At 42.1% G+C, this 14,610-nt stretch overlaps 1 protein-coding gene across 1 annotated transcript in view; it reads left to right on the top strand.

Annotated features, from left to right (window-relative positions):
• The window catches only part of LOC118855256, a 230,946-nt gene that overhangs the window by 7,441 nt on the left and 208,895 nt on the right, over positions 1 to 14,610 (top strand). Inside the window, exon 2 of the mRNA XM_036765368.1 lies at positions 11,059 to 11,184. Within this exon, the coding sequence (XP_036621263.1) occupies positions 11,059 to 11,184 (126 nt within the window). The remainder of the gene's footprint in view (positions 1 to 11,058; positions 11,185 to 14,610) is intronic.

The raw sequence follows: 14,610 nt of genomic DNA, 5'->3' as shown, positions 1-14,610 counted from the left end.
CTCTTCTTCTTGTTGTTGTTCAGCCATGTCCAACTCTCCATAACCCCAGTGGTTTTCCATTTCTGTCTCTAATCCATTTTACAGATAAGGAAACTGAGGCAAACAGGGTGAAGTGACTTGCCCAAGGTCGCACAGTTAGTAAGTGTCTGAGGCTGGATTTGAACTCAGGAAGATGAATCTTCCTGACTCCATGCCCGGCACTCTGGGCACTATAGTGCCACCTTGCTGGTTCTTCATAACTTAGCTGTGATCTGCCTTGCCTAATACATCCCACTTCCCCTTGAGTCCCCAGTGGAGCAGCCAGATCAGCTTTCTTGCTGTTCCTCATGCACCACAGTCCACTTCTTATCTCCATACCTTTGCTCTGGCTGTCCCCCATACCTGGAATGCCCTCCCTCCTTACCTCTGCATCTTAGAATCCTCGGTTTCTTTCAAAACTCAGCTGAAACCCTGCATCTTACACAGAGTCTTTCCTGATCCCCAACAGCTGCTCGAGCCAGAGGCAGCTGGCTGGTATGTCAGTAGAACACCTCAGAGCCTCTCTTAGGTAGTTACTAGCTGTATGACCCTGGATAAGTCACTTAACCTCTGTGTGCCTCGGTTTCCTCACCTGTAAAATGGAGATCATAATAATACATACCTCACAGGTTGTTGTGAGAATCAAATGAGATAATATTTCAGTGCCTGGCACATAGTAGGCACTTAATAAATGCTTGTTCATCCTTTTTTCTTCTCCTCTTTCCCAAACTATTGCCCCTGGAGAAGTCTTAACATTCCCCTCCAGCTCCCCGTCATACAGAAGCAAGCTGATTCATTCCTTGGGTAAATTTCCCTCAGGTCAAAGGTAGGGGGAGGGGAGAACAATGAGCATCTCTGTGCTTTTCACAGTTTCCCAGCAGGCCTGGGCAAACGGGGGTGACTGATCACGACTGCTCTGAGCTCCGGGGGAGTGCCATCTGCAGGCAAACGCCCCATTCTAGGGGATGTGTCAGCTTGGGTGGGGAAAGCAGACTGCAGCGAAGGGGTGCAGGGGCTGTTGTCTCCGCCTCCCTTTCTCCTACATTCCCCGGGCAGGGGCCCCTCTAGGAAGGGCTGTGCCCAGCAACAGCTGCAGGGGCGCAAAATCCGACCCGAGGCAAATAGAAGGAAAGGGGTGACGCACATGTCCGGGGAACCTTGGGGTGAGACCTTGGCCTTGTGGGGCTTACGAGGTCTAAGGACACTGCTCTATGTTATGATGGAGACAGAGGGACCAGGACAGAGTCAGACTGGGAAGAGGGAATGGAAGAAAAAATGTGATGTTGTTTCTGTCTGATGAAGGCATGAAGGTGCTACCTGTTTCTCTGAATTCTGATACCCTGGAACAAAGTCCTAGCTGCCCCACCCTAGGTCTAGGCTGGCCTCTAAGGGTCAATGGGACTATCTACTGCTTAGAAACTGGAAGAAACCTTCCTTATAGCTCTTGGGAGGGAGGTGGGAGTGGGGGATGGAGGTGCTCATGTGGCTTCCTGTGAACAAGCCAGGGTGCTTTTAGTTGGGGGAGTGCATATACACGCAGGCTGAGCATACTCTAAAGAACAGAATCCCCCAAGAGTTCTAAAGAGTTGATTTCCTGAGTACCACCAACCCCAAGTTAGGTTCCCTCCTTACAATTACAAGGATTCAGCCCACATGAGCAAGCGCTTGGTAGATCCCTTGTTCTGCCTTGAAAGAAATACTGCTCCTGATTTTTGGGCCGAGATGACTTTTCTCACTGACATAGTGGGTGGATTTCTACACTTGAAGTGAGGAACCCCTGGATTCAAATCTTAACCTCTGGTGCTGACTACCTTGTACTCCTACTTGAGCCTTGTCTGTCAAATTGGGACAATAGCACCTGTTATACTTCAATTACAGGTGGTTATGAGGGTCATAGGTTTAGATCTGGAAGGAACTTCAAAGACCAGGGAGGACAACCCTCTCATTTTATTGAGGAGGAAACTGAGGCATCGCACAGCTGCTGTGTAATGCGAGATTCAAACCCAGGTCTTTCTGACTACACAGACAGTACTCTCTCTGATGCATCAAACTCCCTCCAGAAATGAGAAGGTCTATAAAATGCTTTACAAACCTTAAAGGGTATTATTTACAGTGTCCCAAAAGTCTTGGTGCAGCTGTTTAAACAAGACTTTTGGGATAGCTTGTAGTAACGACAACTCATTCCTTCTATTGCCCATTAATAATTCTTCTAGGATGTTCCGAACCTACTCACTGCAGCAATCCGTATCAAAGTCTACCGTGCAAAGAACTAGGCTTGGAGGTAAGGAGTCTTGGAATCAAATTCCAGCTCCAATATTTGTAAGCTGTATGATTTTTGGTAAACCGATTTGTCCCTCTGTCCCTCAATTTTCTCATTTACAAAATGGGAACGAAATACTTGCACTTCCCACCTCTTAGGGTTGTTGTTAGGACGACACTTTGCAAAACTTTAGCGATATAAAGAGATCCAGTAGCCCAGCCCTCTGCAACCTGCCAAAGGAGTCCTATCCTCGTAGTTTATCTGGAGAAAGAGGGGAGCCTGCCTCTCAGAGGCAATGGAAATGGAAAATAAATTCCCTGCAGGTCCCATGAAGGAAGGGCTTCAGCTATAAGCCTAACGTTAAATAATAATGGCAGACGTTTTCATGGAACTTTAAGGTTTACAACAACACATTTTACCTACCAGGGTTCCCTCTGCCCCTTGCAATAGCCATTAATTTTTTTTTCTAAAGGGCAACAAAGCCGTCTCTGGGATCTCATTGGCATCTACCTCCCTTGATGCCAGTGTTCTGGTCACCTAATACTTCACCCATGTGCAGTCAGGGCACCTTCCACTTGATGACTATAGTAATTACCATACTGTGTCTTGCTGCCCAGAACAGTTTCTATATGGAGATAAGGGGAGCTGGTCTATAGAAGCTATCCAGTGACAGCTGTATCATTGCTGTTTTCTGTTTGTTTTTTTGTCTTGGATCATTGTATTCCTGAGAATAGCTAAGTCATTCACAGTTGATCATCATGTGGTGTTGCTGTTCCTGTATACGATGTTCTCCTGGTTCTGCTCATTTCACTTTGCATCAGTTCATGTAAATCTTTCCAGGTTTTTTCCTGAAATCATTCTACTTGCCTTTTCTTACAGCACAGAAGTATTCCCTCACAATCATGTGCCACCACTTGTTCAGCCATTCTCCAATTGATGGGCATCCCCTTGATTTCCAATTCCTTGCTACCACTAAAAGAGCTGCTATAAATATTTCCATATGTAGAGGTCTTTTTCTTTTTCTTCTATATCTTTGGAATACCAGTTATATCATTGTTGCATATCTTTGCTGTGTTAGGGCAAAGTAAATCTTCTCCTGTTTAATGTTCAGTGACTTATGAGTATCTCATTTCATTCCCAAATCAAAATTAACAGGGTGTTGGTGTCAGGCCCACCCATAATAATAATAATAAATAATAGTAACAACTAGCATTTAAGGATTGCAAAGTGCTTTGCAAATGTTAACTCATTTGATCTTTACAGCAACTCTAGGAGGTAGGTGATATTATCATCACTCCCATTTTACAGACGAAGAAACTGAGGTAGATAGAGGTTAAGTGACTTGCCCAGGGTCATACAATTAGTAAGTATATAAGGCAGGACTTGAATTCAGATCTTGGCTCCAGCTCCAATGCTCTATTTCTTAGGCCACTTAATAACTATACTATCTCATCTGAGCCTTAAAACAACTCTGTGAAGTTGGCAGTATAGTTTTTATTACCCTCACTTTGTGCTTGGAGGCGTTCTGTGACCTACCCATGGTCACAGACTTAGCCAGTGTCAGAGGTGGGCTTTGAGCCAGGGTCTCTCTGATTCTAGTTCTAAGAATCCATTGTATGACCTGGCGGTGGGCTCTGTGTCAGATGTCTGAGAATCAGCCAATCGAGGCAAGGTTGGAGAGGCTCATCCCCATGATGGTCCAAGGGGCAATGAATTTTTGGCCATAGCAATGCCTGATGAACATCTATTGAGTTGACAAGGGGTTTCTATCTAGAATCTATTGAGGGCTGGAAGAGATCCTAGGCATATGTAGTGAAGGGTTTCTTAACTGGGGGCCATGAACTTAAAAAAACTTTCATAACTGTATTTCAATATAATTGGCTTCCTTTGCCATCCTATTTATTTTATTTTGTGCATTCAGGTGGCGTGGTAGATAGAGCGCTGGGCCTGGAGTCAGGAAAACCCTAAATCAAATCTGTCCTCACTAGCTATGTGACTCTGGGCCAGTCACTTAACCTCTATTCACCTGTTTCCTCAATTGTAAAATGAGATAATAATAGCACCCACCTCCCAGGGTTGTTGTGTGGATCAAATCAGATAATTGTAAAGTGCTTAGCACAGTTCCTGGCACATAGTAAGTGATTCCCTAGCAGGGTGTCAAGTCCCCACAATCCATGCTACTTGGGATGCTGAGGCTGGTGGATGGCTTGAGTTGGGAATTCTGATTTGCAGTAGGGCTAAAGTTGAGTGGATGTCCTCACCATGCCTGGCGTCCATATGATGCTGTTCAGTCGTTTTCAGTTTTGTCTCTCCATGACCCCAATTTAGGGTTTTCTTGGCAGAGATACTGGAGTGGTTTGGCATCTCCTTCTCCAGCTCATTTTCCAGATGAGGAAACTGAGGCAAACAGGGTGAAGTGACTTGCCCAGGGTCACATAGTATCTGAAGCCAGATTTGAACTCAGAAAGATGAGTCTTCCTGACTCTAGGCCTGGAATTCCATCCACTGTGCTACCTAGCTGCCCATCCATATGATGAGCCCCCAGAAATGGAGGGCCAAGCCAGCCCAGGTTAGAAATGGAACTGATCAAAGCTTTGGTGTGGTGGGATAGTGGGGTAAACCAGCAAGTATCTGCTGCACTTCCAGAGACGGGAGACCTAGTTGCAAACAACAACAACAATAAACAACAACAAATCCCACAATATTCTGAGAACTGGTTTCTACCAGACTGTCTTGAGGATCTTGACTTTCTTTTTTTCTTTGGAGGCACCTAGGTTAAGTGACTTGCTCAGGGTCACATAGCTAGTAAATACCTGAGGCCAGATTTGAATTCAGGTCCTCCTGACTCCAGGTCTGGTGCTTTATCCACTGTGCCACCTAGCTGCCCTGGTCTTGACTTCCTTTAAGAAGCTCTGATCTCTTTTTATTATTTTATAGAGGAAGAACCAGAGTGGTGGAATTGTTTGCAGATAAGGAAACCCAGATAAGGGACCCAGAGAATCTAAGTAACTTGCCTAAAAACACACATGTATTAAGGAGTCAGGATATGAACCCAGGTCCTTTCATTCTTGATCTAGCACTGTTTCCCACAGTACCACCCTGTTGAGGGAAGAAATCCCCAGACCTGCTCCATTTGCCAGCTATATGATAATTATGTATGTATGTATGTATGTATGTATGTATATATGTATGTATGTATGTATGTATGGTATGTATGATCTGGCCCTCTCCCAGTACAGAGGAAAGGATGATGTCCTAGGATTTGCCATAAGTTAGCCCTCTATAGTTTCCAGGCCGAATCATGAGGGCTGGGGTCATTGCCAGGGGCATCTTCCCTTGATGTAGACAAGGGAGGAGGAACACGGTCACACCGAACACTTTGTTACCTAGGAGGAGTTTTCCCCAGTTCCTTCAGATCCCGGCATGCGGTGAGCTCAGGATGGAGAATTTCACATGTGGTACTTGTTGACACTGAGGACCACAGGGGGTCAGGAAGGTCCTGTGGAATTTGGCAACTACATCTTGACCTCACCCAGGCAGTAAGAGCTGGCGTTCATGCAGGGTGATTTCATTGATATGGGCAATCCCTTCAGGGATAGAGATCCCAACCCATCCATGCCTTCTCATCCTGTATGGCTCTTGTCCGAGCATAGAGACCATCCGCTGGTCATACCTCACTCTCCCAAGGTGACCAGCCCAGCTGGGTTTCTTTTCCTGTCATCCATCTTTCTGAAGGCATCCTTTGCATTTCATCTCTTGCTTGGTAATATTTCAAACTCTATGCCCTCCAACCATGCCCTTCTCCATTGTGGTCTAGGTGAACTTTTGACTTGAATTCTTCAGAGGTTATGGCATTCCCTGATTCAAGTATTCATATTCTGGCTCCTCTACTTAGTGCTGATGTGACCTTAAGGAAGCATTTGACCTCATCTGTGTAATGGGGTTGATTGGACTTGCATTATGGACCCCCATAGGATTGTTGTGAGGAAAGTCAATCCACAAGCATTTATTAAGTACTTACTAGATACTAGACACTGTGTTGAGTACTGGGAATAGAAAATAAAAAAACCCAAAACAGTCCCCACATTAAAGACCTTGTAACCTTTTAAAAAATAAAATGTTATTTTGTAAAAGTAATAAGTATTTATTTTTTCTACTTCCCACTCCTCCTCCACTGAAAACAAATAAGAAAGAAAGGAAGAGAGAAAGACAAAACCCTATAAGAAATAAGCATGTTCAACCAGAAGGAATTCTTACATTGGCTAAATCCAAAGTTGTGTGTTTCATTCTGCACATTAATCCATCACTCCTCTGTCAAGAGATGGGCAACACCCTTCATTGTCAGTCCTCTGGAATCATGGATGATCATCGTGCTGATCAGAGTCCCTAAGCCCTTCAAAATTGTTTGTCTTCACTATTTTGTTGTTATTGTATAAACTGTCCTCATGGTTTTGCTCAATTCACTCTTGTATCAGTTCACAGAAATCTTCTCAAGTTTCTCTGAAACCAAAGGACCTTTCCTTGTAGTAAGAGACAGTATATTTATAACCAGGTGCATATATGATGTGTACCGAGTAGCATACTCAAGGTTATCTTAGAGGGAAAGGCTTTGGCTGCTAGGGGTGGGGCGCACCTGGGAAGGTTCCCTGTTGAAGGTGGCATTAAACCTTAAAGTATTGTTTTTGCAACATGGTTAATATGGAAATGTGTTTTGCATGAGTTGACATGTATAATGAGCATCAAATTGCTTACCTTCTTAATGAGTGGGGGAGAGGCTAGAGGGAGGTAGAGAATTTGGAACTCAGAATTAAAATAATGAATGTCTAAAAAAACCCCCACCATTAAAGTGTTCTGGAAATCTGAGTTTTTTTTCTGCCATCCTATGGAAAAGGTGCCACCAAAGCTTTAGGGGAACTTTAAACTATTAAATAGCTTTATTATTAAATCTTTTGTTAAAACTTGAAGTTATTAAGCTATTAAAGCATCAAGCTTCCCTAAGACTTTTGGGATACCTTATACAGATGTGTGCAGCATCAGAAGAAGGATGCTGAATGTTAAAAAAGATAGGCCTTGTTTCAGAAGTATGATATATATGTATATATATGTATATATATGTATGTATATGTATGTGTATGTGTGTATGTGTGTATATATATGTGTGTATATATATATATATATACACATACACACATATGTCGCCTTGTTTGAGGTTCACAACAACCTGGGGAACTAGGTACCACCGATGTGGAAACTGAGGTCAAGTGACTTACCCCTGATCTTACAGCCACTTAATGTCAGAGTTGGGATATGAACTCAGATCTCTCCTGCCTCCAAGGCCAAGACCCTATCCAATACCCCATCCACCCTCCATTATGACTTTCCCTGCAATCTAGAACCTAGGGGTCAAGTGACACTACCGGGTACACACAGGATGAAATTCAGGGGCTTAGGCTGGGAATGAAATATTCAGCCAAGGATGATTCAGGAAAAAGATTGGAATTTAGCTCACAGTTTGAGAAAAAGGATTTGTTTTCTCTTTCTTCTTCTGCTTCTGGCCCTAAGTCTTTTCAGGTCCCCTAAAGTTCTTGTCCAGTTCCTCTAGCATCCTTTGGCTGAGACAGAGATCACCCCCTTTATATCTCTATTACTATGCTAATAACTAGCATTTATATAGACAGAGCTGGGGTTTTTTGGGAGGCAATTGGGGTTAAGTGACTTGCTCAGGGTCACACAGTTAGTAAGTTTCTGAGGGAGGATTTGGGCTTAGGTTACTGTCCATATTGAGACAACAGCTGCCTCCAGCCTCATGGAAAACATTGGAGTTGACACGGCAGTTTGTGAAACCCCATTAAAAGAGAGATTCCATTTTCTTGACACTGAGTTTCTGATGAGGTTGAACATGGCTGGTTGCTATCAGTTGGCTCCAAGATGGAGGGTGGGGATGGGGATGTTATATAATGGGGAGTCGTTTACTGGCAAGTGACAGAATTGTCTTGGCTTTTCTGTTGAGATCTGTAGGAAACCTTAAATTGCTTTATAAGTATTTACTCTTGTCTACACAACATGCAGTCTCTACAGGGTCTACCCTCCTCATCAGTCCTCGGGCTCTGCCCCTGGAACCATCCTTGGACTCTTGGACTCTAGATCCATGCTGCCTTCAAACATGCAGGCCACTTCCCTGTCATGCTCTGTCCTCCTCCCCAACCCCTTTCCAGTTCCTTTTATGTGGTGTCTTCCCTCATTAGGATGTAAGTTCCTTGAGGGGAAGAGCTGTCTTTCTTGTTTATATTCGCATCTCCAGTGCTTAACACAGGGCCTAACACTTAACAAATGTTTAATAAATGCTTTCTTTCTCTCTGTCTCTGTCTCTTTCTGTCTCTCTATCTGATACGGGTAGTATCTGCAGCAATGTGGTCTCTGTCTCTCTATCTCTCTTGCTATCCAGCAATGTGGTCTCTTTATTTCTCTGTCTCTCTGTTTCTCTGGCTGTCACTTGCTATCCAATATGGGGACTGTTTATAGCAATGTGGATTTTAACCCATCCATGCCCTTTTGTATTGTGTATTTCTTGCACATAATAAGGGAAAACTCACTATTTGCCAAGACACTCTACCTTTGTATAGCTCTAATTATTAAAAAGTTATGGGGCAGCTAGGTGGTGCAGTGAGTAGAGCACCGGCCCTGGAGTCAGGAGGACCTGAGTTCAAATCCAGCCTCAGACACTTGACACACTTACTAGCTGTATGACCTTGGGCAAGTCATTTAACCCCAATTGCCTTGCCTTCCTCCCCTCAAAAAAGTTATTCTTTACATCAACTTCCACATTTCTCTAGATAATTTCTCTTCTATTTCCTTCTAGCCACCTAGGTTTACAGCCTCCAGGTCATCTTGGACTTTTACCCACCTTCCCCTCTCTTACATGGAATTGGTTGCCAAATCTTGATGATTCTACCCCAGTGATGTCTCTCTCATCCATTCCCATCTCTCCATTTACTAGACCAATACCTTAGTTTAGGCTCTCATCATCTCACCTTTTAATTGGTCTCCCAGCCTCCAATTCCACCCCCCCCCCACCATTCTTTCACACAGTTTGCCAAATTGACATATCCAAAAGGATATGACCAAATAAATAACTCTTCTGCTCAAGAAGCTTCAGCGATTCCCTACCATCTTTAGGATAAAATATAAACACCAGTGCTTGGTATTTAAAGCCCTTTACAGCAAGACTCTAAAGTGTCTTCCAATGGATTTCACATTGTGCCCTTGGGAAAAACCTATACTTTCCAAACAAACCGGCCTATTTGCTCTTTGCTGTTTCCTATATTCAGGAATCAGGAGGGGGTGTATTTGGGGTATGGAAAACTATGTGGGCATTAGCAAGAAGAGAGGAGAAAATAGGATGTCGAGCTTGAGAAACAGTAGGTAAGTTTGCCTGAAGAATATATGTAGGAGAGGAAAATGAGATAACTCAGGAATAGTAAGTGGGAGCCAAATTATGAATGGCTTTTAATGTGAGGTTGGGGAATTTGTATTTTTATTTTAGAAGCAGTCTCTCTCTGTCTCTCTCTCTCTCCTTTTCTCTCTCTCCCTTTCTCTCTCCCTCTCTCTCTCTCTCTCTCTCTCTCTCTCTCTCTCTCTCTCTCTCTCCACATACACACTCACACATACACACACACATTTCCACTTTGACTCTTCCCTCTCCCACATCCTCCCCACTCACATTCAATGGATTGTTAGGTCATAGTGATTCTACATCCATAACTTGCATCTGGCCCTCTGTCCACATGGCCAACAGTTCTAGGTCAGACCCTCATTACTCCTCGCCTGGCAATAGCTTTCAAATCAGTTTTCATGATTCCAGTCTCCTCTGTCACACACACATATATTTATATGTGTGTATACGTGCATATGTGTACATATGTGTGTATATACATACAAACACACACACACACACACACACAGAGATTGAGCAGGGAAATAATGGGCTCAGATATCCGGGTTTTGGAAATGTAATTTTGGCAGCTTTTTAGAAGGGGGATTAGACAGAGATACTTTTAGTTTGAGATCACTGATAAGACCATTCAGGTGAAGATATGAAGATTAAGTCTGGATAGATGTAATTATTCTGTATTCATTCATTCATTCATCATCCATCTAGTCATTCATTCATTCACAATTCATTCATTCATTTATTGTGTTTGTAGTGTCCCCTCTTGGATACCTACCTCACTCACACTTGAAGATTAATTTCCAAGGGCGAATGGCTACCTGAGTTTCAGGGTTCTGTGTAGGTCCATATTCTTTAATATTGTAACTCATGAGCCCCCACTGCTGCATTCACCTTTATTAGTCAGCCAGTTGATACAATTAACTAAAGGCAAAAACATTAACTATAATGACACACTAAGAACAGAAAATAATCATTTCTCAGAATCTGAAGTATACTCTGCCAGAATCACACATTGCATCAATAGGAAGAGTGGGTACATATGTAGAGTACACTAGTAGAGGGGCAAACACATTGGGAACACACATACCCAGGCATCTCATGCCTCATGCATGGGCTCCTCCAAATAGAATTGGGTTGGCACAGGAAGTTCATGCCTCCTACACTCATTCCAGAGAAACAGTAGGGGTGGTGGAGAGCTATAGTTTCTTGGATTTTTTTCCTCAGGGAAACACATTTTTGTTTTGGTAAAGCCAAGTCAGCTTTCCACCCTCATCTCTTCATCTTATTTCACGAGAGATTGAATGAGTTTTGAATTTGAATTCTCTTACAGGGAGTGGTCAGGGATGACCATCTTAATGGCTGCATTAGTACCCCTGGGGAATATAACCTGCACCTCCAGTCCACAAAGAAGGGGAAGGAGATCAATAATCAATCCCAGGAAGACTCTGGAAAGCTGGTGAGTGAAGTAGATGTGATTGTTAGAACATATGACTTAGAGCTGATAAGGAACTTAAGGATCATTTGGTCCAGTCCTCTCATTTTATACTGGGGGATACTGAGGTCCAAAGAGGAGAATGATAATACTAGCTAGTGTTTACATAGAACTTTAAGGTTTGAAAAGAAGTTTACAAATTATTATTTTATCATCTCAACAACCATGAGAAGTAGGTGTTACTATTATCCCCAGACTTGTCCAGGGTTACACAGCTAATAACTTGAGGTTGGGTTTGAACTCAGGTCTTCCTGATTCCTTTATCCCCTGTATCATGTAGCTGTCTTACTCAGGGTCACACAAGTAGTAAATGGGAATCAGACCCAGGACCTCTGACTCCAAATCCTATGTCTTCACCCTGTACTTTACTTAGTGAGCAAGAATGCCAAGGTTTTATCAACACTGTGGTTGCTCTGGTCTTGTCAAACACAAGAAAATTGTGGGTTTCAACCTACTAAGGGGAGAAGGGAAAAAGAAAAGAGGCAAGAGTTGCTTGGAATTACTGCCATTGAATGTTACTTCTGATAACTGCTGAGTGCTCAAGTGGCAGGTAAGATTTTAGTTAGCTACAAGGAAGAATCTCTTAGATAGTGAGAGTATTTAAACATTAGAATAGATTTCCGTTGGAACTAAAGACAGTTTTCCTTCTTTTAAAACACAGATTGGCTTAGAACAAGGGCCACTAGCCTCTGATAATGGGGTTTTCACAAAATGGTATCTGAGACACACACCTGGTGGCCATGTCCACTGACCTTTAACTTAGGTGCTATCTTGCCTGGAGGCAGAGGATTGGACCAGAGGATAGTGTAGAGGCCCTGAGAGGCTATGTCATGTATCAAGGATATGCTCCATCTTTATATCTGCTTTCTTTTTAAAATTAAATTTTTTTCAATTAAGCACCTTTTTTTCCTCCTCTCTATTCTACCTCTGCCACTAAAAAAAAAGCAAAACAAACCCCAGAACACCCTTACAACAACGATAGCTAGCCTTTATATAGCACTTTAAGATCTGCGAAACAATTTTCATACGTTACCTCATTTTATCCTCGCAATAAACCTGTGAGGTAGGTGCTATTATTATCTCAGTTTTAGAGAAGAGAAAACTGAGGCTAAGAGGATTTTTTTATTTTTAAATATTTAAATTTTATTTTATTTTCAAAGAGCAGCCTTCCACTTCCTGCTCCCTCTACCCTGGACCCCTACACTGAGAAAGTCAGAAAGACAAACCCATTATACACACGTATAGTACATTAAAAACAAATTTTCACATTGACCATATCCTAAAAATATTTGTCTCTTTTCACATTCTGAATACTTCACCTCTTTATCAGAAGGTGGGTAGCATGTTTTATCATTCATTCTCTGGAATACTGTTTGGTCATTATACTAGTAAGAGTTTAGCAAATAGGTTTTTGTAGCATTTATATATCATAACATGTTCTTCCATTCCCCAATTTCTAAGCACTCCCTCAGATACTTATTCTTTGCCATCTCAAAAAGAACTATAAATATTTTTGTGCATCTTTAAAATTTGTTTTGCTGAGGTCTAAGCCTTTCTTAAGAACTAATACCCTCATTGTTGGTGGAGCTGTGAGCTGATCCAACCATTCTGGAGAACAATTTGGAACTATCCCCAAAGGGCTATAAAATATGCATACCCCTTGACCCAGCAATACCACTTCTAGGGCTGTATCCCAAAGAGATCACAAAAATGGGAAAAAGACCCACATGTACAAAAATATTTATAGCAGCTCTTCTTGTGGTGGCCAAGAACTGGAAATTGAGGGGATGCCCATCAACTGGGGAATAGCTGAACAAGTTGTGCTATATGAATGTAATGGAATACTACTGTACTTATAAAAAATGATGAGCTGGTGGACTTCAGAAAAGCCAGGAAAGACTTATATGAACTGATGCTGAGTGAAGTAAGCAGAACCAGGAGAACATTGTACACAGTGACAGCCACAGTGTATGAGGACTGATTTTGATAGACTTCTCAGCAATGTGAGGACCTAAAACTTTTCCAAAGGACTCATGATGGAAAATGCCAGAGAAAGAACTATGGAGTCGAAATGCAGAGTGAAGCAGACTTATTTTCTCTTTTGTTTTGTTTTGCTTCTCATGATTTCTCCCACTTGTTATAATTCTTCTATGCAACATGACTAATGTACAAATGTGTTTAATAGGAATGTATGTGTAGAGTCCATATCAGATTGCATGTTGTCTTGGGGAGGGAGAGGGTGAAAATTTAAAATTTATGCAAATGAATGTTGAAAACTGAAAATAAATAAATTAATAAAAAAGAACTAATACCCTCCCTCCAATTCCATCCCCCTTCGCTCCTTTCCTTCCTATTTTTCTGTTGAGTGAAATGTATTTCTGTACCCAACTGTGTGTCTATGTATTCTTCCTTCTTCTGACTAATTCAGATGATATTGAGATTCAGAAATCAGCTACTCCTCCTTACCCCTTCCTTCTTGTTTTTATAGATATCTACTTGTGCATACTTATTTTGTGAGATAGTTTTCCTTTAACCTTCCTCCACATCCCCTTACCGAGTGTATTCTTCCTCCCTTCTCTTTCCATTTTTTTCTTAAGATCATTAAGACATAACAGAACCACTCACAGGCCTTGGCTAATTGGATTCCCTCTATGAACCCTGATGAACATAGGAATCAGAGGGGATATATGTATCATCTTCCCATATTTGAATGTAAACAGTTTATCTTTGGTCTTTTATCATTATTCATTTGTGTTTACCTTTTCATGTTTCTCTTCACTCCTGTGTTTGTACTTCAAGGTTTTTCTGTAGCTCTGGTCTTTTCATCAGGAATGCTTGGAAATCCTCTTAGTTCACCAAAGGCCTATTTCCCCCCTGTAGCATTATACTTAGTTTCACTGAATAAGTTATTCTTGGCTATAAGACCATATCCTTTGCCTTCTGGAATATCATATTCCAGGTTTTCTCCTCCTTTATAGTGGTGGCTGCCAAATCCCATGTGAGCCTAATGATGGCTCTTGGTACTTGAATTATTTCTTTTTAGCTGCTTGCAGTATTTTTTACTTGACCTGGAAACTCTACAAGTTATACCTAGTAATGGAAAGGGTGGCTCCACCTTGAATCTGCTACCCTGCCTGGTTTCAACGCCACAGAACCTGATACTTCTGTGCTAAGTATCTCCTGATTCTGTTCCCTCACATCCCATTTTCCTGCCTTCTTTTGCATGTTTTCTCCTCCAAGTAGATTATAAATTCCTTAAGGGCAGAAACTGTCTTTCTTTTTATTAATTATATCCCCAGGGCTTAGCATAGTTTCTGCCACATAGTGGGGCACTCAATAAATGTTTATTGGATTAGATTGACTGGCAAGATAATAGTGTCATCAGGAAGG

The sequence above is a fragment of the Trichosurus vulpecula genome, chromosome 1 (genome assembly GCF_011100635.1).
Source record: "Trichosurus vulpecula isolate mTriVul1 chromosome 1, mTriVul1.pri, whole genome shotgun sequence".
Lineage (NCBI taxonomy): Eukaryota > Metazoa > Chordata > Mammalia > Diprotodontia > Phalangeridae > Trichosurus > Trichosurus vulpecula.
This window is presented reverse-complemented; position numbering and strand designations above follow the sequence as displayed.